Raw genomic sequence first — 26,924 nt, 5'->3', positions numbered from 1 at the left:
AACTAGCCGGCAAAATTTGCAAAACCGAAAATACTATATACCTTCTCCAGTGCCGATGTGGTATGCAGTACGTAGGCGAAACAGAACAACCTTTCAACAGGCGTATGAATGGTCATCGCAGTGACTACAAATGCAAACCAGACCTCCCTCTAAGTCTCCATCTTAGATCCGCCGGACACACCCAGGAGGATCTCCACAACATTGTTGTTACGATCATAGAACATAATAAAAACTGGTCAAAATGTAAAAGAGTATCTCGGGAAAGCTTTTGGATGAAGAAATTACAAACAACTTCTACAGATGGAATAAACGAGAAAAAATAATTCATTATTTGGTCTTGGTCTAACGCTGGTACAGCACTACATGTTATACATCAATACGCCGTACTACTTTTTTTTAAATTGTTTTCCACAGTTAATTTTTACTTTTTATTTTGATAAAAAGACCCCCCTTGGTTATTTTCATTCAAGCTCCTTTTCTGTTGCTTATGTGAGCCTTTGATAAAGGTACAATCACCCACAGCGTACGCGATTCAGCTTCTGAATCTGTTTTGTGAGTTTCATGAATGAAGTTTTATGTGAAGTTTTGTGAATTTTATGCTCATATAGTTTTATGAATTTTATGCTGAAGAAGGATTTCAGTTATCCGAAATATTCAATTTAAATTTTACCATTTCTGATGATTGTTTAGTTACGTTTTTTTACGTTTATTTAATTTATTGTTATGTTTCGCATCGTTTGTAACGATCCATCACCCCGTAAGAGTGATTGTTGACTATTATTTAGACGATTAAATATATATAAGTCATATATAACTAAAACGCCTTGCAATAAAAGGCGATATCGATTATGTAAACTGCTGTATGGTTTATTCATAACAAGACTATATACTGAAATTCTCCATAAAAATTAAAAAGAGTAATCAAGGGAACCAAGGTTATAGCGGTAATCAAAAGAATATAATCCAGGGACAAAGACCAGACATGGAAAACAGACACACACAACACAGAACATAAAGTAACTAAAATCATACATACAAAGTAACAAAAGTAAATGAGCAACTCGGACTCCACTAAAAACTGGGAGCATGGACCAGGTGCACCAGTAGGGTAAGCGTCCTCTGCTTTTCTAGAAACACCCGCCGAGTTGCTCATAAAAAGTCAAGTCCGGGGTAGACAAACGAGGAAAGGTAAACTATGACCCGTTGACTAAATCAGTTTTCATGATGCTGATGGATACATCATAACGATCTACGAATTCATGATGACGACCACAAAACATCTGTAGTGATGACTTCAATTTGGTAGCAACATAACCCTGTTCCAGAAGCCTATTTGTTAGAGTTCTAGCGCGATGCAAAAAGTCTGCGTAGTTTCGGCAAGCTCTGGCATAACGTATGAGTTGTGATATGAACACTCCATACGCAGGAGCCGAAGGGATGTTGCCATAGATGAAAGGAAAGTTGACAATTTTGAATGAAAAGTCATCACGTTTGTCGTAATGTTTGGTCAATAGTATTCCTTTACCATCTATTTCTAAGTGAAGGTCAAGATATGAGGCTGACTTCACAGTGTCTGTAGTATTCTTTATCTCAAGTTCTTTTGGGTAGATGCAATGTATCAAATCCCCGAAATTAGGATTGTTTAAAGATAATACGTCATCTATATAGCGGAAACTGAAATTGAAGGATCTAGCCAAACGATATTCTTTCTTTCTGATCAAATCATCTATAAAGGCAGCCTCATAAGAGTGAAGAAATAGGTCAGCAAGTAAAGGAGCACAATTTGTTGCAAAACACGTCCATCACACTGGACAAATATGTTGTCGATTAAAAATTCCAGCATTTTGTAAACATCTTCCTCTGTATATTTGGAAGATGATTTGGAATTATTTCTTACAAAGTATGAGGAATCTCTACCAAAAACTATATATTTGTATCTAGGTGTACCATCTTTTTTGGAAAAACAACGATGTAGAATGTTTTTAAGTCGGGATTTTAACTGAGTATGGGGAATAGAAGTATACAGTGTTGAAAAATCATAGGTTTTAATGCTATTATATTCAGATAATAGTCTTGAACTGATTGTCTCCAAAAGATCTTTCGAATTTTTCAGAATCCACATTGAATTAATACCACTACGGGAGTAACAAGTGTTGTGGTAGGGCTGCAGACCCTCTTTGACAGTTGTGAGTATAGAAGTTAAAAGTTTTGAAAGAGGTTAGGTGGTACATTTTGCAGATGCAGCTATGAAACTTTGTTTGTATGGATTATTGTGAAGTTTAGGAATCCAGTACACAGACGGTAAATCACAATCATCGTCCTTGGTAGAGAGACCAAAAGAGGATAGCACAGATTTATGGTTTTCCACAATCTCTTCTTTGGAGAGAGTGGTAGCAGTGTAGGTCTTATCACTGCTTTTATTTTCTACGTCTACCTCTGATAATAAACATTGGATATAAAACGTTTTGCAGACAAAAACAATGTTGTTTTGGGCTTTGTCTGCTGGTACGACAACATATTTGTCATGTATGGTAGACAATGTTTTTGCTACATCGGGGTCTTTGAAAACTGATGTAGCCTTGGCACTCATTGACCTACTTAAAACTTTCATTCGTTTCAAAGACCTCACGGCCTTTAACCACTCTGACAGAGAATCAATGTCTTCTTCTTCTTGTTTTATCCATTTTCTTGCATAGTCCTCGACGGCATCCATAAGAACTTTAAAGTTATAATTCTAATTTATGGAGCGTGATTCACGGTACTTGGGACCTTTAGAAAGGATATTACGCAGAGATTCGTTTTCGATAATGGTTAAATCTCCCGTAACGACGAGACCAGAAGGACCATATTTGAATGGAGAGCTTTTGCAAGAACAGTAAAATAGTCATCAAGTTCCAATACGCAGTCTCAATACATTTTTGTGCTCCGGTTGTATGATGATCAAGAGCATTTAATTTTTCTCACACATACAGGAATTTGAGTATTAAGTTTCTCCCTTTTAACTTTTCAATATTTATATCTCGTAGGTTTTATGATTTTTAGCATAATATTTCACAATATTTTTCAGAAATTTAGCTGAATTTATATTGTGAAACATGGTTTGTTGCATTGATAATAAGATCAAACTTGAACTGATCATGAATATATGAATAAAAAAGATAAACTAAGCAAGCAGTAAAAAAACAAAAACCCATCTTCGTTTTGTTGTTAATAACTTAAAGGAGATAATTTATCAACAAATGAAAGTCACAATAATACTATGAACATCCACATGTAATTATATATCAATACTAAAAACACAAAATCCCTTCACTAATTCAAATGTCGATGTTAATAGTCAATTTACATGTGCTATGTCCATTTATTTATTTCAAATAATGTAATGTACGTTTTCTATATCCATTTATTTATTTCCAAAGATGTAATGTATATTTTCTATATCCATTCATTTATATGTTAGAATGTAAACTACATCTAAGTCCATAGTAATTTATTTTGTATATGGTAACTGTATGTTGTAAATCCTCTTGCTCTGGTGTATTTTCTGTATGAAAAGAAATAAAAAAATATAAAATACGGATTTGCTGTAATCACATGAGATTAGTAAACAATTTAACAAAAGCCTTTTTCATTGAATAAATGTGACGTCATGACAAATTTACGTAATATTCGACGAAACAGTAAGTTTTTGGAATGACGTTTTTTCACACGTATCCAGGCTATAGATTGATTCCACACACTACTTAAATTACAGGTACTGTATGTGTAACCTGTCCATGATTTCCCTGTTATTTGTTGTACATCAACATACCTGTCATATTTGATGACATTAATGGAGTGCATACTTTTATGATGTCCCGTCCCTGGATTACATTATTTTGATTACCGCTATAACCTTGGTTCCCTTGATTATTCTTTCAATACAGGGAAACGTGTTAACCAACCTTTGAGTAATCGAAAATAATAATAATATGATATTTACAATGCAGTTCTAAAATATATAAACCGATCACTTATCCAAACGTTACTGGTGTTACTTAAATATTATTCTGTCTAAAAACCAGGTAGGGGATCACTCATCAGTTCTTAAGATAATCAATGAAACTGTTCAAATACATTTGTAACGTCCTAAAACCACCCTTCCTTGGTTCATTTCCTTAACAGCAAATGGAACAGCGAATGGATATGCGTAAGTACACTTGACAGTGCTTGCACCCTTTCTCGAACTTTTCCATAAATAATTCACGAAGCAGAAAAAAAATAAAGGAATGCATTTCTAAACGACTGTATATTTTCTATGTTAAAATTGATTATTTTCTAGTTTTCTTTATTGATTCATATGAGTGTTAATTTCTGATTTTCTTGTTGCGGAACTTCTATTTTATGGCTATTTCTGCTGACTAGCGAACGCATTCCGGTTAATCTGATAGATATCACTTGAGACCATCTAAGAATGCTATTTTCACGTACACACATGTTGCTGTTGAGCTCAATGTGTGCTCGCTATAAATTTATATATGTATACTTACATATCTAGTTTGCAAATTAAGAAACAATGCACGACATTTCGAGGTTAACGAAATCATTATATCATATAATATGTAGCATAAAAGATCATTGTTAAGAAAACATCCTATAATGAAGGCAAAGAAAAAAACAATTGTAAATAGATATAAAGTCATAAACACAAATAGTAAATACAACAGAGCGAGATAATTTTTTTATGAATTAATCAAACTTTTGTTAAAAACGTTTCAACTCGCATTTCGAAGCAAACTGAATCTTAATAAAGAAATTATAAAAAAATCTAATTAATATGGTAATGTTACAACTAATACAAATATTATAATATCAATTATAAGTTAATTAGTAAAACAGACAAGCAAAAGCAGTAATGGATTTTACAAATAAAAATATTTTGTTACACGTTTATTAGTAGTACCAGTACAAGCTAAAACACGGATAATATACGAAAAAGTATTGGATGTTATTGTCATTTGATAGATATTGCATGGAATGCAGCCAATGGTGCTGACTTAATATAGTTATCAGTATTCACACATCACGGCATACATCGTTCTTTATCATTCGCAACATTTCTATTTTTTTATGTTTGGGACATTTCGAATGGTGTCTTCAAACCTTTATGATAATGTATAAGAGTATATGTATAGGTATAGTGAAAAATCTAATGAATGCCACTGCCAATAGGATGCCAACGCACATTGTTTGTAAATGCTGCGTGTAATGTACAAAAAGGTGAATGTGGTAGTATAAGTTTCACATTTCATCATTGAATTTATGTTTTACCGTTAAGCTCTGATAAATATAAACATTATTGTAAAGAATGATGATGTTAAACATTCAACAGTATCTTTAACAAGTGAAACCCTTCACAAATAAATCAACCAAAGTTTAATTAAGCTAATTCATTGAACATAAGAATAATGAGGGGAACCACGAGTCTAGCGGAAATCGGAAGAGTGCAATCCAGGGACAAAGGCTAGATAGGGGGAACAGACATACACAACAAAGAACATGAAATAACCAAAATAACATGTACAAAGAAAACAATTATAAATGAGCGCTTTGGACTACTAAGCTCCACAACAACAAAAAAAAACAAAAAACAAAAAACAAAAAAACAAAAACCTGTAGCATGGACCAGATACATTGATATTTTAAGTGTCCTCTTATTTTCTGGAAACACACTTTATTATTATTAGTTATTACACAAAAACGTTTAAGTTTTTTTTAGTAAAAAAGTCGCTTATGTTGAGGATATTATTATGATAACTGACCACCATAGCGACAGTGGTATTGCCTGAAATATTCATAGTACCTCGAACAGAAGGTTGTTATATGGAAAACTGATTTGCTTCTATAAATAACATACTTTCGCAGATGAACGGAAACAATCTGTTGCATTCATAATCATTCCACTTGAAGTCATAACCTTCTGTTCTCTCCATTTCTAGACAATCTTCAATATTAGCATGGTTGTCAGGTTGGCCAGGTCCCCAGTCTGTGTTTTTGGAATTTGGAATTGGTTCCCGGCTGGTCACCCATATCCAAGAACCTTCTTGTTCGGTATCAGTAGCACCGATCCAAAAACCTAAAAAGAAAGAAACACAAGTTCGTACAAATAATACTTGCTAAAATAATAATAATTCATACTACATAAATTATTAGATAAATTTGTTCAAGCAGGTATGACATGAAAACGAATGACAGATTAAGATGACATATATAACAAGCATGAAACCATGGTGTATGTTCAACATTCCAAGTCCCCTTTTTTCTCCTCAAATCATTACCACTTCTTAACAAATGAGGTACCTATCACATAGTATATTACATGTATCAGAGGTACACAGCAAGCCGGAACAGTATATTAGAAAATAAAGATAAAAAGTAAAGGTTAAATGAAGCCCAAATCAGAGTTCAAAACGCATCCCAGGTAGCACGTACCTTTTTCGAAATATTTTATTTAGAGTTAATTGGTAGTTTGCTAAAACATTTTCAGCAGGACATTTTAAAATATTTTGCTTTTTTTTTTAAATGTTTTCATGACGTTTTTGAAACATTTTACCGTTTAAATTTGAAAAAGATTTTCAGAACTGTTTATGGAAATGTTTTTGAAATTTTTAAATACCATGTCACTGTAATGTTTTCGGATCTGTTTAAAACATTATTTGGATATGTTATTAAAATGTTTCTTATATGCAACAAAAAATATTTTCAGATAATGTTTTCATTACATTCCTTTGAAACAGGTTAAAAAACATTTCCAGATAAGGTTTTAATAAGGTTTTCTGAAATATAAGAAAACAAATTTCATATATTAGTTGTTAAAAATGTTTTAAAACGAATTTAGAAAATGTTTCTAAACTATTTTAAATTATATATTTAAAAAACAATTTCCTCAAAAATGTCAAATATAGAATAAAAAATAAATATGCTATAAAATTGATATTCCGATAATCTAGCACTATAAGACAATAGAGGCTATATATAATTACATCATTATTAAAAAAAAAATTTAAATGACCGAACAAGAATATTATACACATGCAATATACATGTACATGTAATACTAGTGTTCTTAATTTGTAATGCATATTTGATTTACGATTAATTCATCCCAGTTTACTGTTCATTTTCGTTCAATTAACCAACATCGATGATATATAGATGATGGTATCTCCATAGAAATAATAAGATAATGGTGTAAATTGTGTGCCACATGCTGCTATTGAAATAAGTTAGAGCAAAGCTTTATCGGTGTGTGTATTATCATACACACGTGTGTAAGGGGCACACACTATTATAAAGAACTGGATCTATCCAACAAGATGCAAGTACAATTCTTTGTAATTAGACATTTAAAAAGTGTATGCCAAAGTACTTTGAATTAATACTCGTCTGTGTAACCTTGTTTTAAAAACATAGCTGGTCAATTAGACATTTTACTATTACCTAGTCACTAGACAACATCACGCTGTGAATACAAACATTCAAGTGACTTCTGATTTTGTTTTCATTTTGCTTTTGTAATGTCCCGAAAATTTGTACTGTCCCGGAAAATTTACGTGTTTTTCTGTTTCCGGTTTTGTATAATATTGATTGATTTGTATGTCCGGAACTAGATGACAAAGTTAACATGTCAAAATATATATCAAAGAATTAGGTGTTGAACCCACACGGGGTAAGTTTTTAACTTTTGATTATTTTCTTATGATAGATAAGTGTCTAAGTAAATCGATTGATTATGTTTATATTGCCGAACTTTGTGTAAATATGTGTATTTCGAGCATCACAAAAAACGTCCTAGATATTTACCCGTCACTAGTTTTGCAAATGTTTACATTCAAACTTTATGTTAATTACTGATCAAACTAGGTACTTTTAAGGTATGTGTCAAAGAGAACAACTATCTTCTGAATGAATATACACGTTTGTTGTCAACAGTTTACGGTCATTTTGAAGTGTGTATTTTCAAACAATTTTGCATGATAGACGTATGTTTAAACCATTTTTATTGTCATCGTTTTTACTATCTAGGTGGGTTTGGATCGGAGTAAGGGAATAAGGCTTACTAAGAAGCTCATACCAAATGACCATGACAAGTGATCACGGCATTTGTTACTCTTTGCATATGTATGCTCATTCATTTGACCGCAATATGCAATAACTTTTTTACATAAATCAGCAGCAGATCCAGCAACTCCGAAAAGGTGGGGAAATTTGAAATATGGTCTTTGAGGGGGCTCACTATTGGTAGTATCATTAATTTTCTATAAAATCAAATTATTTTTTTTCAAATATGAGGGCTCATCTTGGATCCACCTCTGTTTTTGCTGAAATTCAATAAAGTTTTAATTATAAAACAGGTATATGAAGTTAGGCTCCATGAATATCCACTTCCTGTTTGAAGCCCACATACATTTCAAAGGTGTACATAGCTCTGCTCACCACAAGCCTATTTGTTAGAGTTCTAGCGCGATACAAAAAGTCTGCGTAGTTTCGGCAAGCTCTGGCATAACGTATGAGTTGTGATATGAACACTCCATACGCAGGAGCCGAAGGGATGTTGCCACAGATGAAAGGAAAGTTGACAATTTTGAATGAAAAGTCATCACGTTTGTCGTAATGCTTGGTCAATAGTTTTCCTTTACCATCGATTTCTAAGTGTAGGTCAAGATATGAGGCTGACTTCACAGTGTCTGTAGTATCCTTTATCTCAAGTTCTTTTGGGTAGATGCAATGTATCAAATCCCCGAAATTAGGATTGTTTAAAGATAATACGTCATCTATATAGCGGAAACTGAGATTAAAGGATCTAGCCAAACGATATTCTTTCTTTCTAATCCGATCAGCTATAAAGTCAACCTCATAAGTGTTAAGAAATAGGTCAGCAAGTAAAGGAGCACAATTTGTTCCCATTGGAATGCCGACCGTTTGTTGAAAAACACGTCCACCACACTGGACAAATATGTTGTCGATTAAAAATTCCAGCATTTTGTAAACATCTTCTCCTGTATATTTGGAAGATGATTTGGAATTATTTCTTATAAAGTATGAGGAATCTCTACCAAGAACTATATATTTGTATCTAGGTGTACCATCTTTTTTGGAAAAACAACGATGTATGTTTTTAATTCGGGATTTTAACTGAGTATGGGGAATAGAAGTATACAGTGTTGAAAAATCATAAGTTTCAATGCTATTATATTCAGATAATAGTCTTGAACTGATTGTCTCCAAAAGATCTTTCGAATTTTTCAGAATCCACATTGAATTAATACCACTACGGGAGTAACAAGTGTTGTGGTAGGACTGTAGATCCTCTTTGACAGTTGTGAGTATAGAAGTTAAAAGTTTTGAAAGAGGTTAGGTGGTACATTTTGCAGATGCAGCTATGAAACGTTGTTTGTATGGATTATTGTGAAGTTTAGGAATCCAGTACACAGACGGTAAATCACAATCATCGTCCTTGGTAGAGAGACCAAAAGAGGATAGCACAGATTTATGGTTTTCCACAATCTCTTCTTTGGAGAGAGTGGTAGCAGTGTAGGTCTTATTACTGCTATTACTTTCTACGTCTACCTCTGATAATAAACATTGGATATAAAACGTTTTGCAGACAAAAACAATGTTGTTTTGGGCTTTGTCTGCTGGTACGACAACATATTTGTCATGTATGGTAGACAATGTTTTTGCTACATCGGGGTCTTTGAAAACTGATGTAGCCTTGGCACTCATTGACCTACTTAAAACTTTCATTCGTTTCAAAATTAAAGACCTCACGGCCTTTAACCAATCTGACAGAGAATCAATGTCTTCTTCTTCTCGTTTTATCCATTTTCTTGCATAGTCCTCGACGGCATCCGTAAGAACTTTAAAGTTATAATTCCAATTTATGGAGCGTGGTTCACGGTACTTGGGACCTTTAGAAAGGATATTACGCAGAGATTCGTTTTCGATAATGGTTAAATCTCCCGTAACGACGTGACCAGAAGGACCATATATGAATGGAGAGGTTTTGCAAGAACAGTCAGGTGGTTCCCAATCTCGAGGTTCTGCAATAGCCTTTTATAATTGAAAATTTTTGATGCGATGGGTGAAGTACAGGAATATGAAATAATTGGTATGGATTTGTCTTTGAAATATGGGGGAATTTTGTTGGTAACGTTTTTGTGATGGAGTATGAAAAATGTTATTATAATATTTCTGCAATCATACATTTGTACGTTTAAAAAGTATATAAAAAATGTTTTCAGTCTTTTTAAGGAAACGTTTCTAAAACATTTTTACTTCAATGTATATTAAATACCTGCCTTTGCATTGTACGTTTCGTCGAAAACAAATCCACAATCATGATTGTATGGGAAAATGATTGTAGATTTTTTAGGTGCCAATTTATATTTGAAAACATATAGCCAAATAAAGGAAAAACAATATGTTAATGGTTCGGGTCAGTACAAAACTTTGTTGGATTTGTAGTTAAGATTGAGTAATAATGATTGTGTCTAAAACATCCTTCGATTGAGTACTATTAAAATGTAACTAAATGTTGTCGTAGAATCGCCATTTTATAAAATCAATGGTCCCTTTGTATCAATTTCTGTTCCTTTTTTGTCGTTGAAAAAACATGAACTTATCCAATTTTATCATTTACATAATTGCAAATCGGTGACACTATAGAAAGGTTAATTTCGTTTGCTTTACTGACTTGATTTTACACTTCCTTGTAGTAATTTGCTTTTCAGAAAAGTTCTTTTACTGTTGGTTTTGGGCTCTGCAAGCATGCCATATCTTGTTTCACAGTCTCGCTGAAAATTAAAGTATGCTGCTAATTAAAGGTTACTCGTTGAAACACGTATACAGCATATCGGAATTTGGAATACTGATATGATTGGTATTTTTGTATTTTGCATGAATAACATATAATTTCATCACCTACAAAGATTTATTATACTTCAGTATATATTTTCTATAGCAAATCGAGTTTATCGTTTTAAATAATTCCTTCAAAAGGCATTGATAGTTCTGCTTACCAGGTCAACAGTAATGCCTACTCATATTTCACGGGGTTTTCCCTTCGATTCTCATTTGCTTATCGAAGTTCAGATATTCTCGGAATTTATACTTGAGCAACCTTAAAACACGAAAATGCGCGATCAGATTACAATCAACGATCATGGTCGTGCAATTAAATTTATTATTATGAAAGCATCGTAATGGTTCAGTATAACAAAATATTTGTCGATTGTTCATTCGAAAACAATAGTAAATTTAATACTACCAACTATTACATTGATTGTTGTCTCGGGTAATTGTTGGTACCTTAGTGAAATAAATTTACTGCTTCCATTATCATCCTCAGCAAATGTATTTATTCTTTTAAATTTAAACAAATAAATGATAGAGAAATAAATATGAGAAAGAAAGAAAAAACATACAATAACACAACTAACATTATGGTAGTCATTTATACCTTTGCATCAGTGAAATTCTTTTTCGCAGAACTTATGTAATACCTCCTGTCTTCAAAAACAAGACACGAGTCTGAAATGAAAAGTAGATATCTCTGAATCACCTAAACATAATGTCATAAATACAAAAAAAAAAAAAAATAAGGGACGGAAATGAAAACTATTCAAACCCTGTCGAAATATTTAGAAATACGTAGAAAGTTTTCAAGCCATATTATGTATGAATTGGTCGCAGTCTACATATTCATATTTACAAATGACGTTCGTTTAAATATCAAGTAGACAAACGCATGCCTTTTATGGGTCTAGCAATAACTTTTTAGCAGCGTAGTAATGATACAAAAGCTACACATCCTTCTTCATCACTGACGGCATTTGTTTTATCGGTGACATCACAAGTCGTCACTAAATAGTTAATTATTTAGAGTGTTGAAGATATAGTTATGACAATTTGTTACCATCGTTCATGATTTTATCCTATATATATAGTTCATGTTATTGCTGCCAAGGAAGAATATTCTTACCTTCGCCATTGTATGCATCTGTGCAATTCAGCTGACATGCAGTTTCTGATATCAAAGCAGCTGAAATCAAAATAATGAATAAACCAATCATTATAACATCACTGAAAATTCATCGCTGTACAACAAATTGTGCAAATATTAGATGGAAAATTCCTTTTAAATCGACTTTTAAAGGGTAATTCTTCACTCCATTTAAAATTAGTCTTCCTCGAATTACCTGGTAAAAAACTTAACAGTACGGGTTTAATATATGTGTATAGTTTGAATTAAAGATCAAAGTCAAAGTAAGGATTGAATATCACGAGCACAGCTTTACAAAAGTCAATACCTTCAGTGTTAAATGTATATGTTGGTCGCTGACATGTCTGTATAAGAGACATCTTTGACGATATGTCTGAAAGAATTTCGTATTTAACCACAAGCCTTTTACTTTTTAAACTTATATAACAAATCAACATAGTTTAAAAAAAAGTTTTAGATTTAATCGTTTCATAAGGAAGCAAATGTACTTTTACAACAGATTACTAAAATGTGTTGTTCTTGAACCTAATTACTGTTGAATCTACAAATTTCAATTATTTGTATGACTGGTTAAGCACTTCATAAGATGGCATATATACATGGACTTCACTTATTATGAGCAACTCGGTGGTTTTTCTAGAAAAGCACAGGACACTTACCCTACCGGTTTACCTGGTCCAGGCTTCCAGTTTTTAATGGAGTCCGAGTTTGACATTTACTTTTATTACATTATATGTATTATTTTTGTTATTTTATGTTCTTCCTTTGTGTGTGTCTGTTTTCCATGTCTGGTCATTGTCCTTGGATAAAATTCTTTTGATTTCTGCTAGAATCCTGGATCCCTGATTTCTCTTACATTTTCATTACCGAGTAGTGCATCTTCTTTAGGAATAAGGGCCTTATTATTAACTGATCCTTATTAGTTTTCCTTTCCTCGTTCCTCTAACTTGGACTTGACTTTATGAGCAACTCGATGGATGTTCTAGTAAGGCACAGGACGCTTAGCCTATCGGTATACCTGGTCCATGTTCCTAGTTTTTTGTAGAGGAGTTCAAGTTGCTCATTTACTTTTGTTACTTTTTGTGTATTATTTTGGTTACTTTATGTTTTTTGTTGTGTGTGTATGTTTTCCATGTCTGGTCTTTGTCCTAGTATTACATTCTTTTGATTTCCTCTATAACCTTGTTCCCCTTGATTACACTTGAAGGAAGATTGAACGTTGCTGACCTATGATATTTATTTATGTGAAAGATGTACTAGATTGATTTATCTTAATTTCAAAATCATATTACAGTGAATCATGATATCGATTAATATTAACTTACTTATTATTTTTTACACAATCTCATTTACAACCCTATTTTAAGGATAAATGTAATCGGAATTAATTTAAAACAATTAAAACAATTCAATTTTTATTTGTTTTATTGTGGTATTAGAAATGAAAAAAAAGACATATCATATAATTAATAAATGTTTTAATTTATCGATATTGACGTGTTTTTTTAAAAAAAAATTTTCAATGCTTTATGGTTTTATGGATATTTGATTTGATCAGTTTTGATACAGTACACAGTATTTGCTTACATGACCCAGTTCTATCAAAAAAAAAATCAAATTAAGATTTTCCTAAAGTTCTTGAAATATTTCCTAAAATTAGAAAAAAAATAGAAAAAACCTTGATGACTGGTACAAATTTTAGTCAAGGAAACAATTTCAGGAAATACTCTTTAATAAACATCTTATGAAACTAAAATTACTTAAGATTTCATATATAAATTTGGAGACATGGTTAACGATATAGTGATGAAATCTGAAATAAATGAAGCAATGAGGAATAAAGGAGTTTATAACAGAAAACATTTAAAGTTTACGATAAATGGATACAAAACAATGTTTTAAGTATATCTAACAGTACTTTGTTAATCTTATGAACAATATTTGATGTAAAGTTTAACAGGATGTTGTATAGGTAGAATTGGATCGAATTTCTATGATACAATATATTTTGATTGATGATATACTTAAAGTTGAATTATTAAAGTTTTTATATCATTCATATTTTAAATTACTTATAAAGCAGTCTGGGAAACACGTTAAATAGGGTATGTTAGTCTCGTCATGCGAGATTTGTCAATTACAGAGGGTTGAGATTAGTATTAAAAGCAAAACATCTTTTGTGTAAAAATGCCGATAAAAATGACAAATTCAATTTCAAATTCAACATGATGAAAGTATTAAGCATTAAATAGAAGATTTTGCATTATAACACAGCGTTTCAAGATCCCGGAAGTAATAAATAAATAAATAAATCAGATCGGTCTCCGGATTTTAATACATTCTACATTGGAAATTCCGGTACGGAAAATAAAACTAGAACGAAACTTACATACCAAATTACACACCCACAAAAAAAAGAACATACCAATCAAGTACCAGTTCCAGGGATCTCCATGGATCAGAATGAACATATGGCTCACTCTCCGGTCCGACAAATTTTCATTGTGGTGCGTGTCCTTTCGCGCAGAAAATAACTTGCCAAAAAAGGTATGATAAGGTTGAATGTGACATATTTAATAGCACAAGATACAACACAGAAATCAACATTTTCTGTCTGTATTGACTATTTCAATTATAACAAGGTTAGGTTTTCCTTTCCCTAGACTTGACCATAAGTCCACAGCTCTAGAGAAATCAAAACTACTGGTAGGTGTGGTTATTTTGTTGATACCATTAAACAACGTGTATTTAACAAGTTCTTTATAATATATTTTGTCCGAATTATGTCATTAAACAATCCTTTAAAACTTTTGGAAGTCGATCCATCGCATTTTCATAAAAGTTAGGCATTCTGAACTGCTTTTCTCTGTCAAATAATTGCCGATATCGTTAAGGCATTGTTACATATAAGATCGTCTTCCTCTCTTTCTGAACACATCGATCTTTATCAAATTGAATTAAACTTTTGATACTTTCTATATTTTATTAAATGATTTTTTTTTAAATTTTGTTCATGAAAAAAACCCGTAAAATCATCCATCCGTTTTTAATCTTATTGATTTGCCAACTGTGATAATCGTAAATTTGACAGATCCGAGATGTGTTTACACACGCGTTTCATTCCCTGACAAATTAAACCACCGGAAATTACCGATCAAAACATTTCAACTACCGTTAAAATAAACACACGCGCCAATCATATAGGTTTATGACAGGTATAGGTGATTAATAAACAAGAGTTATTGGGAAATACAATGCAATTTTCAATGCATTACGCACGTTTGAATACATGGCGCACATCAAATGAAAACGCAGCGCTCGTTTTGAATTCATGGTGCAAGGAAAGTAACACAGTTTACATATGCTATATTTTCACTCAACAATAATTCTTCTTGTATTCAGATCTGTTTTTTAGAAATCCACACATTCTCTCCCACTAATATAAATCAAATCAAACAAAATGAACAACGAAAAATCCTGCAAAGTGCTAATTTCAAACACCATCTTAATAATTTTATCTAAAAATGCAACAACCGAGTGTCAGACAATGATTTGTAATGTCGTCTGTAACTATTTCTGGATGTTAAATAAAAGTAAATTAAGTGTTTTGTAATATTAATACCTCTGTTTGAATGCTACATAAAACTATCGATGACATAAGTTCAGTTAGTAAAATTTAAAAAAGCCGAAGCAGTTATCATTTTTTAATAAGGTTGTTTTTAATTGTTAGTTTTACTTATATAAAGCAAAAAAACCTGAAAACGGTCTTTATACACACGACATAGAAATATTTGCTTGTATCGAATATTTACTGCTACTTATACTAAAGAGTTTGAATGCATATATATATATATATATATATATATATATATATATATATATATATATATATATATATATATATATATATATATATATAAACAATTATAGCTAATATAAATGATCATTGATATTGTCACATTTTGTTTTCGTTGCATATACAAAAGTATTCAAATTGATTTATGATCACAAGTAGAATTTTCACCGATTTAACAAAAATGCTAAGGGAAATTATCCAATCATATTAACATATATATATTATAAAATTGTAAAGATCGTTACTTTACCCACTTTACTTATACAAGTTTTTTAAGATAACCATGGGATGTGTCTTGCCAATAGCAGGAACTGCTTCCCTCTCAGATCACCTGCGTTCACTTCTGGCGTTGGTTTCACAAAAAGTCGTAATTGTGAAATTGATCGTAAATCATGACATCGCAATGCTATTGTAGTTTATGACGTCATTACTTACGATCAACTTTACACTTACGACTTTTTGTGAAATCGAGACCAGGTCTATTTGATTATATTTGCGCTTCTTGTCTTTGAGTGCATCTTATTTATTTTTGTCTTCCTTGTTTATCCATTTGTCCGTTATCCACATATGTTCTCAAAGGTTTTTGGCATGGGTTTTCCGGCTTGTTTTCCCCTTTTTCATTGGCATTTTAGAATATTTTATTTCTTTCTTCAAATTTATATACCTGGCAAAACGCCTTGACAAATAAATCTTGAAAGGTCAGTACACGTGACATCATTCCATTCGTATTTAGATATACTGGTTATCGTACAGCAGTCTTCATTACCCGAATCATTTGGCTCGCCTTGGGTCCAATCAGGGTGGGTTATCAATTTACCTGTTGTGAGCCAAACCCATGTACCTTCCTGCACTTCGTCAGAACAACCGAGCCAGAATTCTAAATTAATAAATCAAAAAAGGTAACAATAAATGTGTCATATTAATTGCATAAAAACAATTGTCATAGACATCAGTGATAGCGTAATAATACAAACAGTTATTCACTTTTACACACAAACACTATAACAACAGTAAATCCGTTTGTTGTAAATGAGTTATCAAGGGAAACAAGATTCTAGTGGATATCAAAGAAATGTAATCCAGGGACAAAGGCCAGACATGTAAAACAGACACACAAAACAAAGAACATAAATTACCCAAAATAGTACATAAAAAGTAACAAAAGTAAATGAGCAACTCAGACTCAATGGACTAGGTGCACCGGTAGGGAAAGTGTCATCAGCTTTCTAGAAGGCAAATCCAGGGTAGACGAACGAGGAAAGGAAAAATATGACACGTTAAATAAATCAGTATACATGGTGCAGATGGATACACCGTAACGACCCACGAGTTCAATAAACACACATATTATTCAATATTAAAAACAGAATTTACAATTGCAAAAATGTACAACCAAACATTTATCGTCCCAAAAATCTTTTTTTTCTCTCCAAATACCTACGTCCAATATTTGATCTCCTCTGTAATAGTTCTTTGATGAATGTTCTTTCCTTACTTGTTGTCAGCTCAGCAAGATTTCCGGACCTAGACTCACAATCTAACTTAAATGATAATAATATAGCGTTAAGTTGCAAGATTCAAAAGTTACATAATTGTATTATTATGCCTTTATCCCCTACGCTATATAATCTTAAATAAAATATTCTTGTTATATTTGTCATATATCAGTTTTCCACTAAACTTTACCAAAATATATCTTTTTTCTCAATAATACTAATATTTTAGTAATAGGATAATTAATTGTAAGAGTAAATAACCAAAATTTTATGAGTGCCGAAGAACGCCTAGATTTAACGAGTGTGAGGAACTTGTTCTGCGCACGCGTTAAATCCTAAAGCGTTTTGGCACGACTGATAATATTTTGGTTACTCACGATAACCAATTAATTACAGGTGTACAGGTAGGTCAAGCATCCTTTGCTTTTTGATAAAAAAAATATCATACTGATAAAGGCGCCTACCTTAGCACTGTTGAAGTTTTTCTTCTCTGTGCTGAAAAAATATTCTTTATTTCCATATGTCAAACATTCAGCTTCAAATAAAAAACGTATTTCTACTTGAGATTTTATATAAACCGTAAAATGAAGATATGATATGTTAGGGAAGAAAACGACCAGAAATATTAATACTACGACACAAACAACAGGCACCATTACACGGTCAAGGTTTAAAATAATAATTGTAATATGGCGTGCTTTAAAGTCTTTAGACCAGCCATGCTAAAAATGTCATAAACACATGACCAACATTTCGTGCAACATTTATTTCTGTGTCTATTCAAAAATTAAAAGAAACTAGTCTTATCAGAATAGAAATAAATCACGGAAACTCCATTTTACCTTTGTTTTACCACGGACTGGTCATTTATATCGTTATTTACCCCCTTCCCACCCATGCTTGCTTTGTGAAAATTTATTTATTTATTTATTCATTTATTTATTTATTTATGTGGAATAAATGGCCAGCCTATGGTAAAACAATGTTAAAATGGATTTTACGTAATTTTTTTTACATTGTTTTTCCTTCAAAAGCAATTGGTTGAAAGGAAAAGAAGAGGGTTGTCTTAAAACAATAGAAAAGCTCTGATTAACTTTTTCGCTGAATTGATAAAAAAAATCCAAAATCCAAATTTAGAATTTAATATGGTTAAAATAATTTTTTATATACAGCATTCGTTTTTCTAATCTTAAGATTTAACAGTGGAACATGTGATATTCAAGAGGTTTTCATAACCATAAATAATATAAATTCGAAAGAGTTATCAAGGGAAGCAAGATTCTAGTAGAAATCAAAAGAATGTAATCCAGGGGAAAACAGATATAGAAAATAGGTAAACACAGAAAGAGAGCATATGATAAATAAAATAATGCGTACAAAATAACAAAAGTAAATGTTGCTAATAAAAAGTCAAGTCCAAGGTAGACATAAGAAAAAAGGAAAACTATGACACGTCGAACAATCCGTTTTGCAAGGCACAGATGAATACACCGTAACATAACCCTATTCCAGAAGCCTATTGGTTAGAATTATAGCGCGAATTAAAACTGCTATAAGGAGTAACCTCTCATCGGTAACAGTATATCTAAATAAATAGAGAAAGCACTCATAAGAAATTAAAAAAAAAAACGAAAATCTTATTAAGGTTAAAAATATATCTAAAAAAGCAAGATACGAAGAGAAACGAGAAAATTTCCTTCGTACAAAATTAAATAATATTAAATAGTAACTTGCAAACACACACACACACACACACACACACACTTTTTTATTTGGGAAGAAAGACATCAAATTACCTTCTATTTGTAGATTACTGTCTGAACATGTTAAGGCATATGTATACCCGATAAAACCAGCTACACATATCATATAAACGCTCCCTTTATTTCTCTTCATCACTCTATATTTATAAAAGTACATTTAAGCATATCTTTCCCACGGTGAAAGTTTTTTTTTTGTCAATAGAAACAGATAGCTGTCAAGGAAAAGTATTGACAATCTACAATATGTGGTATTTGCTCTAACCCAAACTTCATATTGTACCTTCATTCATGACGATTTGGAGGTCTACACAGGCTTCAGAATTAAAAAGAAAATAAGCCTATGTTTCATGAATTAAAGAACAGTTAAATACAGAGTTTGGGTTAGAGTAAATACCATATATTTCAAAATTTGTCATTAATAATATTAAAATTGCTTATTCTGAATTCGGCATAAAAACATTGAACTGTTTGCAAATTTTTATACAAGAATACCCGTCATCATATGAATATCGCAAATGTTGGCATGTTGTACGCATGTTTTTAAACAGAACTTGATATCAACATCATTAGAGGCAAGCATTTTCAAAGTTCAAGATTCAAAACTGAAGTGTATTTTTACCCCCTCCCCCCAAAAAATAATAATAGATTAAATTGAAATTAGAAGCTAAATATAGCTACCAAAACATATGGAAAGAGAAACATCATTGTAGCTTTCATGTTAAATGCATGGAATGAAACCTAATTGTCTGGGGTTTTCAAATTTAATTTATACTCCTTCATATTTCGGTAATAATAGTGTATGGAATATCGTGAAGGTCAGATAAAAGAATATTTTTTACTTAGTTATAACTTCATCAAAGTGACGGATCAAATATCGTATACCTTCATTACTTTGTATTTTAATGGTTTAAGATCGCATCACGTTAAAATGCACATAACTTATATTTTATGACATATCTTATTTCAGTGAGCTGAGAATATTGGCAAGGATAAACGTTATTTGTTTTCATTATTTAAACATTTGTTGTTTTAATGAAGATAAAGTGAAACTCGTACAATTTACAGTCGCTGAATATAAATATAAAGTCACAAAGCCATTTAAAAATAATAAAAGAAAAGTAAAGAATACAGTTTCTTATAATGTCGTTATTTACGTAAATCACTTAATTGTTAGTTGTTTGAAAGTGGACTACGAATATAAAGATGATTTGAAATATGATGTTTGTCAACATACACAACTCATCAATAAATATTAGGTCTTTACCGTACCGTTCTTAGGAACCCCCTTTTTATTTTTAATGCCGAAAGTGCCTAAAAACGATGGCATAAAAATATTTTTTATTGATGATCGAAATATTTTGCAAAGGTTTTGTTTAGGAAACTGGTATAATTGTAAATGAACAAATATGAATGGCTTACCTCGTTGGTTAATATTTCCCTAAAAGCGTGCCAGGTGCAGTACATCTACACACGTTTATAGGTCAAGATTTAAATCTTTTCTTCGAAAAACATTATTGTATACAGAAAAACAAACATCGAAACGTTTTGTAACTGTACGTTAAAATGATTAATTCGGTTCGGAAAAATCTAAGAGAAAATTAAGCACAAAAATTTTACTCATATATTCATATTTTATTTTTATGGGATGATCTATAGAAAGCCGGTCTGTTGTTTGATCCTTTATTTCTAATATCTTTATGGAATGTATCACAGATGAGTGGTAATTCTTAATCCTACATAATAGAAAATGAAAAACTAAGTATACCTTGTCAGATTGTTACTAAATATTTTGAATTATATCAACTTACGTTGAATATAAATGTACCGAAAATTTTTTTAAAGTAAGTTAACAATATCGAGGGCTTTAGGAGCTCTTCTGTCTAAGAAATAGGCAATATGTGTATATGCTGTTGCACATGAAGAAAAGAAAAGTCTCGTACTCATTCCTTATACATGTATAAGCAGTCAAAACATATTCTCGTCAAAGATGCGTCAGGATAAACTTATATAGCTTTTCAGTTATTTTCTAGACTATCTGAATATATTTGAGGCAACAAAAAACACCAAATTGAGAAAAATGACGAGCTATCATTTACCAGATTCTTACACAGAATGGTACTTAAGCACAATGTACTGATTGTTATTCTATCATGAGACTGTAAAAAATAATTTTGGGCATCTTTATAATGTAACGATCGCAGGTCATAGCGTTAAATTGACAAAACTTTATGATATTAAAGATTGCACGAAGAATTAGTGGATGTAATATGAGAAGGGGGTCTGGGCAGAATCTGGTACATTAGTAAGTTTTTGATTTAGTTCGCGTGCTTTGTGTTGGAAATCAGATATCGTATTCATTTTCAATGTGGCAAATTTAAATATGAAGTCCTTTAAACTTTAAAAATTTACCCGATAATCACGGTTGGCAGATTCAATATTTGCAATATTCTTTTTGTCACTTTTCTAATCATCATATATATTGTACAATCTTACAAATGTATTTGTGTATAACATATAGTCTAGCTTGTCAGTATATTGAACCTACATGAAACCAAAAAAAGGAGAATGACAATGGTGTGTACGTCAAAGAGACAACAACCACTACAGGATGAAATATGTGAGCTCAAGGCCTTTCATGGGTCTTCATAGAACGACGAGGAAACTTGTCAAAATCATACGGATTGAATTTTACCTAATATACATGAATGTAACTATTATATTGTTGACAGTTTTTACTTTTTTTAAATCATACTGGTTTCAGTATTGAGCTTGTTCCTACACCTACTAGACAGTAGTAAAACCAATTCAAACGATAAAATTTTTGTTCGCAATAGAAATCGCGGTCTTTGGCTTTTTAAATCACAGGTTTATTTACTTTGGATTGGTGATAGGTGATAAGTTTTTATTTCAAGACTTGTTGTGGACGGAACAAGTTTTTTTAAGTCGAGTGAAATAGAAATCAAAGTTTTTTTAGCATTGATATTATGGGAAAAAAACTTCTAGAAATCCTAAACGTTCGAGCTATCCTCGTTTGAGCAAATGAAGTTCAAATGTATCTGTAAGCCTCATTATATCGTGAGTTACAATTAAATTGATGTACTTTTTTCAGCACAATTAAGAATATCGACGACGCTTGGCTTTGGATAATATAATGATTTCGGTGATTAAAATCTTTCTTATCAAAACAAGTATGTGGTTAACAGGCCACAAAAATCCTTGACAATAGGACGCTACAAAATGCTCTAAAAATAAAAGGTACTTATCATTCAAAAACTTAACTTCATCAGCTGAGTGAATCCCTGGAGACATTTAACACATTTATAACTTTATTTGTCTTTATTAACTGAAATAAAATCAGAAATCAGAGTATGTATTAATGTTTTATGTTTCTCCATAGTGTATAATGATAAAACATAATGTATACTGAGTAAGTAGTCATGAAATGTTATTTATTTATTTTTTTTTTGTCATTTCCTAGTGCAAAGAAGCTCAAGTTAGTATCCTTTTAAAAAGTTGTTATCTTTGCATGCATATTATGAACAATTAAATTCTTTTGTAATATAATTATAACATATTTATGTTATCAAACACTTGACGTATAAAAATAAAAAAAAAAACAGCGTTAATTGATAGGAATGTAACACTTATGATTTACAGCTATTATCAAAAGAACTTTAATCAAAACATGATATAATATATTATATTATAATATAATATATAGTGATATATATTTTGCCTATTCAATTCAATAGAAACGAAAACTGCAAAATTCGCCTATATTTTACTCCGTTCCCCTTCCTTTTGTATGTTCAGGAACAAAAATGTTCCCAATGTCGATTTTCAAGTTGCACGCTTTCCGTTTTGTAAGCAAAATGAAATGAAATGAAACATTGTAAGAAAGTAGAATAAGTCGATCCCCTTAAAAGAACAAATCGAAGTCAATTATATAGTTGACAAAAGAAATTAATGTAAACAAAAAACACCTCAACTAAAATAATACTCCATGAATACTAGGAAATTCATATGATAAAAGGGTTATTGCATGAATGATGATGAATATTGGCCCTCGGATAGCAGCATATTGCACAAGCACGCTCGTGCTGTTTGATATCTTCTCGGGCAAGTATTCACCAATATTTATGCACTAACCCTAAAATGTTGTAATTAAAGTACATGTTAATGTAAAAATCAGACTGGAAGTGATTTCTATTATTTTATCTGAAAATTCTTCTTTTCAAAAATTCCTTCAATACACTTTGAAAACACTCTTGCGAACTAACGATTGCTGATTTTTGTTCAAACACAAATTGAAAATTCTGACAAATGATAAGACTGATATAACGTGTGAAGGAAATGTGCATGTTACTATTATAAAGAAAGCTGAAAGGGCAAGAATAACATTTTTCAGCGCATTCTTATTAATGTCCAATGATCAAAAAACTTCAAGAAGCTGCGATACCTGTATAGTACAGTTTAGGAACTATACCAGAGGGGAATGTGTTTCAGCAACAATAAATTTTCAAACACTTTCTACATCACTGTAACCATTGCATTTACGTGATTCCAACATGGATCTGTACTAGGGTGCGTAAGTTTCGTCATGTGGTTTGTCGAGAATGTGTCTTAGTCTACAGTTCAAATGCATGGAGATTTATCATTAACAGAGCGTTCAATATTAAGGCATAACACCCTTTTTGTGTGACAATGCCGAAAAATAACAAATATATTTTTACATGATAAAAGTATCAAGAAAGAGCATTAAATAGAAGATTTTGATTGTAACACATCGTTTTAAGATCCCGGAAGTAAACAATAAAATGCAAATCGGTGATCCGATATCAAAACGTTCTACATCAAAAATTCTGGTAATGAAAATGGAACAGGAAGAAGACTTACATACCCTCTTAAAACGAATCTTGACATATATACTTTGCAACAGATGGTAGTCAAAGTCGTTCCATGAATAATTGTACCGGTATTCCATTTCAAGGCAATGCTCTTTGTTTAAATAGTTATCTGGTTGTTTAGGGTTAGGATTCCAATCAGTAGCGATTATTTGATTCAGGCTTGTCACCCTTATCCAAACATTGTAGTCGTTCTATCGCTACCTCCGTTCCACTGCTACCTCCAAAACACTTCTGCGATATCGTAACCCACTTACTGTATTATTTAAACCGTCTCCTGCGAAATTTAACCCCCTGCTGCAATGAATTACAATGTAACACCCTGTTATCATATTTCAACCCCCTATTGTGATATTTTAACTCCCCTGCGATATTGTAGACTCCTGTTTGATATCAAAACCTCTTTGTTTAATTCATCTTGCAATAAGGCGCTCAAAATATCGCGGTGGTTAAAATATCATACAGGGGGTCAAAATTTCGCGTGGGTTATAATATCGTACAATTCTGATAATTTGGGTAAAATCAGAATATCTGTGGTCCAAATCACTCTCTAGGAGAATTGATCCATAGATTTAATTCAAACATTTGTCTATGTAAAAACCTGACATACTCATTTCAGAAAGTGACTCGAAATTGTTTGAATAGTTCTTAAAAACAATTCTTGTCACTTGTAAACTCACCACCTCCTTGAAACGTTCTTTTTAGGAAATTTATTTAATATAAGGTATTAGGTTCAGCAAGCATACCATATCTCGATTCACAGTCTCTTTAAAAATAAATGAATACTAAAAAATCGTTTTAAACTGGTATAAGTAAATGTTCGGGTAAAAAAAAAGAAATTTTTTCTAAAACAAAAAATAACATGGATCCTAGAAGCTGTCCTTAAGTAATGTTGTATGGAATTCAATTGATAGATATAAAGGAAAAGTTTTGGTATTTTATTCCAAATCTAGTTTATCTTATTATTGGTTATAATAAGGAAAATTTGGAGTCTGTACATGTAGAAAGGAAATTTCAGTCCTTATTACGGTCAATCTTAACAGCTTGAAGGTTTGATTTCAATATCCCTAATAAGGTGATATCTAACAATAATGTAATTGCAATCAAATTGAATAGTACAAATATGGTATTAAATTGTACCTCTGCATCAGTGAAATTCTTTTTGGCAGAACTCAAGTAATTATTCTTGTCTTCAATAAAAACCAAACATTTTTTTCTGAAAAAGGAAAAAAAATGATTAAAAAAATCCATAAGTAAAGAAAAGAAGTTTGTTATATGGATTTCCTTATTGATTATTTCTTTTGACTGTTAGTTAGTGTTTATCAGTTATATAGTTCGACTTGTTTACGTCGTAAGTAAAAATAGTGCTCAGTTAAATTGAGATGCACTTTTTATTATCATGCGAATTCAAAGGTATAAAGAAAATAATTTCTGTTGGCTGATCAATAATTCCAGCATTGTAATTAGGCATACGCCACCTAAATTGACTGCCTTTGGATACAAAAAGAAACAGATATGGTGAAACGCAACATCTTATAACCTCAATAAAGAAGGTCACATTTGAAGGCTTTCATAACTGATATTATTATATAGGTAGCAGTGTTTTATAGAATGTTCCCAGTGTAATGAATTTCGATCATTCACACTGTGAAATTAATTCGGGAATTTCACACTCGGACTTTTTCCTGCCAAAACGGTCGCAACTTTGATATCAATCCGCCAATCTAGGCGTTCTTCGGCACTCGTTATAATACTTTGGTTATTCACTCTTTCCAATTAATTATATTATAATTATTTTTATTGATGGCGCTTCATAAATTATGTTGTTATTTGTCATTGGCTGGTGAAAAAATCACAAAGCTTATTAGTAAACCAGCACAATTCGATAGATGGCAGCATTCAATATTTATACTACCAATAAACTCCAAAGTCATAAAGACATACATAAATATAATATACATCACCTTATATGATGCAGGTAGCCATATTGACTTGCCAGTTAGCAATATTGACTTGCTAAACTAGATTTGTGATTTTTCCATTGGACATTTACAAACTGTTACGTTACTTTTAACACTTTTAGGTTAGTCCTATTGCTGCGTTTAACAGCTTAATGACTGATACGAAAGTTAGAGAAATGAAACAATTATATATACAATATTAACGTTTATCCATTTTATTTTTATAGTTGAGAACATTCTTACCATCAGCTTTTTGTGTATTTGTGCAGTTCAGTCGACACATCATCTGTAATATCAAAATTGTGATAATCCGATTGGCAATAAACGGCTCATAATCTAATCGCGTGTAAAGCATGTTAGTATGAAATAATTTGGCCTATGGTTCCATTTTCATCTATTACACCATGTCCTCAAATAGTTTTAAAATTGAACAATCGTGACATGTCATTTACCTTATTTGAAATTATGTTTTGTCGAATTACCTTTGAAAATATACAATGCAATCTGCCATCAAATTATTTGTTAATAGTTTCAATTCCAAAGGGGTTCCATTTACCTGTTTTAAGTACTTCTCTGTCTAAGAATCAGGCATTTTAACATATGTATAAATTGTGGGACATGAAGAAAACACAGAGAATTCATTGCATTATCCAAGTTTTACAACCTGGTAATCTATAAAAATAACCACAAAATTGTTATAAAATTTGTCTTTTTAAAATACTAATAGATCAAATCTAGTTGAAAGCCACTGTGGAAAAATGGAGGGTAAATGTTCCCGCATTTTTCCAGCAGCCACAAAATGTCTACGTCACAAATGCTTAAAAATAAGATTGCTTATCTCTTGTTTTCTAGATGTATTGGTTATCTTTGAAGCAATACAGACTAAATTGAGAAAAATGGT

At 31.5% G+C, this 26,924-nt stretch overlaps 1 protein-coding gene across 3 annotated transcripts; it reads right to left on the bottom strand.

Annotated features, from left to right (window-relative positions):
* Positions 1 to 3,200: 3,200 nt before the first annotated feature.
* On the bottom strand, positions 3,201 to 26,450 carry LOC148617819 (C-type mannose receptor 2-like). Of its 3 annotated transcripts, none has more exons than XR_015922539.1 (11): positions 26,267 to 26,450; positions 25,203 to 25,278; positions 19,192 to 22,501; positions 17,860 to 17,930; positions 17,341 to 17,440; positions 16,564 to 16,776; positions 12,023 to 12,082; positions 11,501 to 11,571; positions 10,736 to 10,835; positions 3,812 to 6,115; positions 3,201 to 3,544 (listed from the first exon to the last, which is right to left on the bottom strand). XR_015922539.1 is itself a non-coding variant. In XM_088585398.1 (11 exons), exons 3-11 carry the CDS (start codon positions 19,313 to 19,315, stop codon positions 3,450 to 3,452), a joined length of 1,053 nt encoding a protein of 350 aa, XP_088441524.1. In that variant the 5' UTR covers positions 19,316 to 22,501; positions 25,203 to 25,278; positions 26,267 to 26,450; the 3' UTR covers positions 3,201 to 3,449. The 3 variants fall into 3 exon arrangements, 2 of the variants coding, with proteins under 2 accessions (XP_088441524.1, XP_088441525.1); XM_088585398.1 differs by having other exon boundaries at positions 5,897 to 6,115; XM_088585399.1 differs by lacking the exons at positions 25,203 to 25,278; positions 26,267 to 26,450 and having other exon boundaries at positions 5,897 to 6,115; positions 19,192 to 22,575.
* Between the last annotated feature and the right edge of the window lie 474 nt (positions 26,451 to 26,924).

This window comes from Perna viridis, chromosome 5 (genome assembly GCF_037379345.1).
Source record: "Perna viridis isolate PV_CMFRI_1.1 ecotype Kerala chromosome 5, ASM3737934v1, whole genome shotgun sequence".
Classification (NCBI taxonomy): domain Eukaryota; kingdom Metazoa; phylum Mollusca; class Bivalvia; order Mytilida; family Mytilidae; genus Perna; species Perna viridis.
The sequence above is the reverse complement of the archived record's forward strand: the minus strand, read 5'-3'. Positions and strand labels throughout refer to the sequence as shown.

Excerpts from the sequence above, each read along its gene's own strand:
- LOC148617819 (XM_088585398.1), bottom strand. The coding sequence starts at position 19,315 with ATGTACTTTTATAAATATAGAGTGATGAAGAGAAATAAAGGGAGCGTT. Across the intron at positions 16,777-17,340 it reads GAGGAGATCAAATATTGGAC|AATTCTGGCTCGGTTGTTCT; the intron begins GTAGGTATTTGG and ends TTATTAATTTAG. Across the intron at positions 11,572-12,022 it reads AGATGCATACAATGGCGAAG|ACTCGTGTCTTGTTTTTGAA; the intron begins GTAAGAATATTC and ends TTTTCATTTCAG.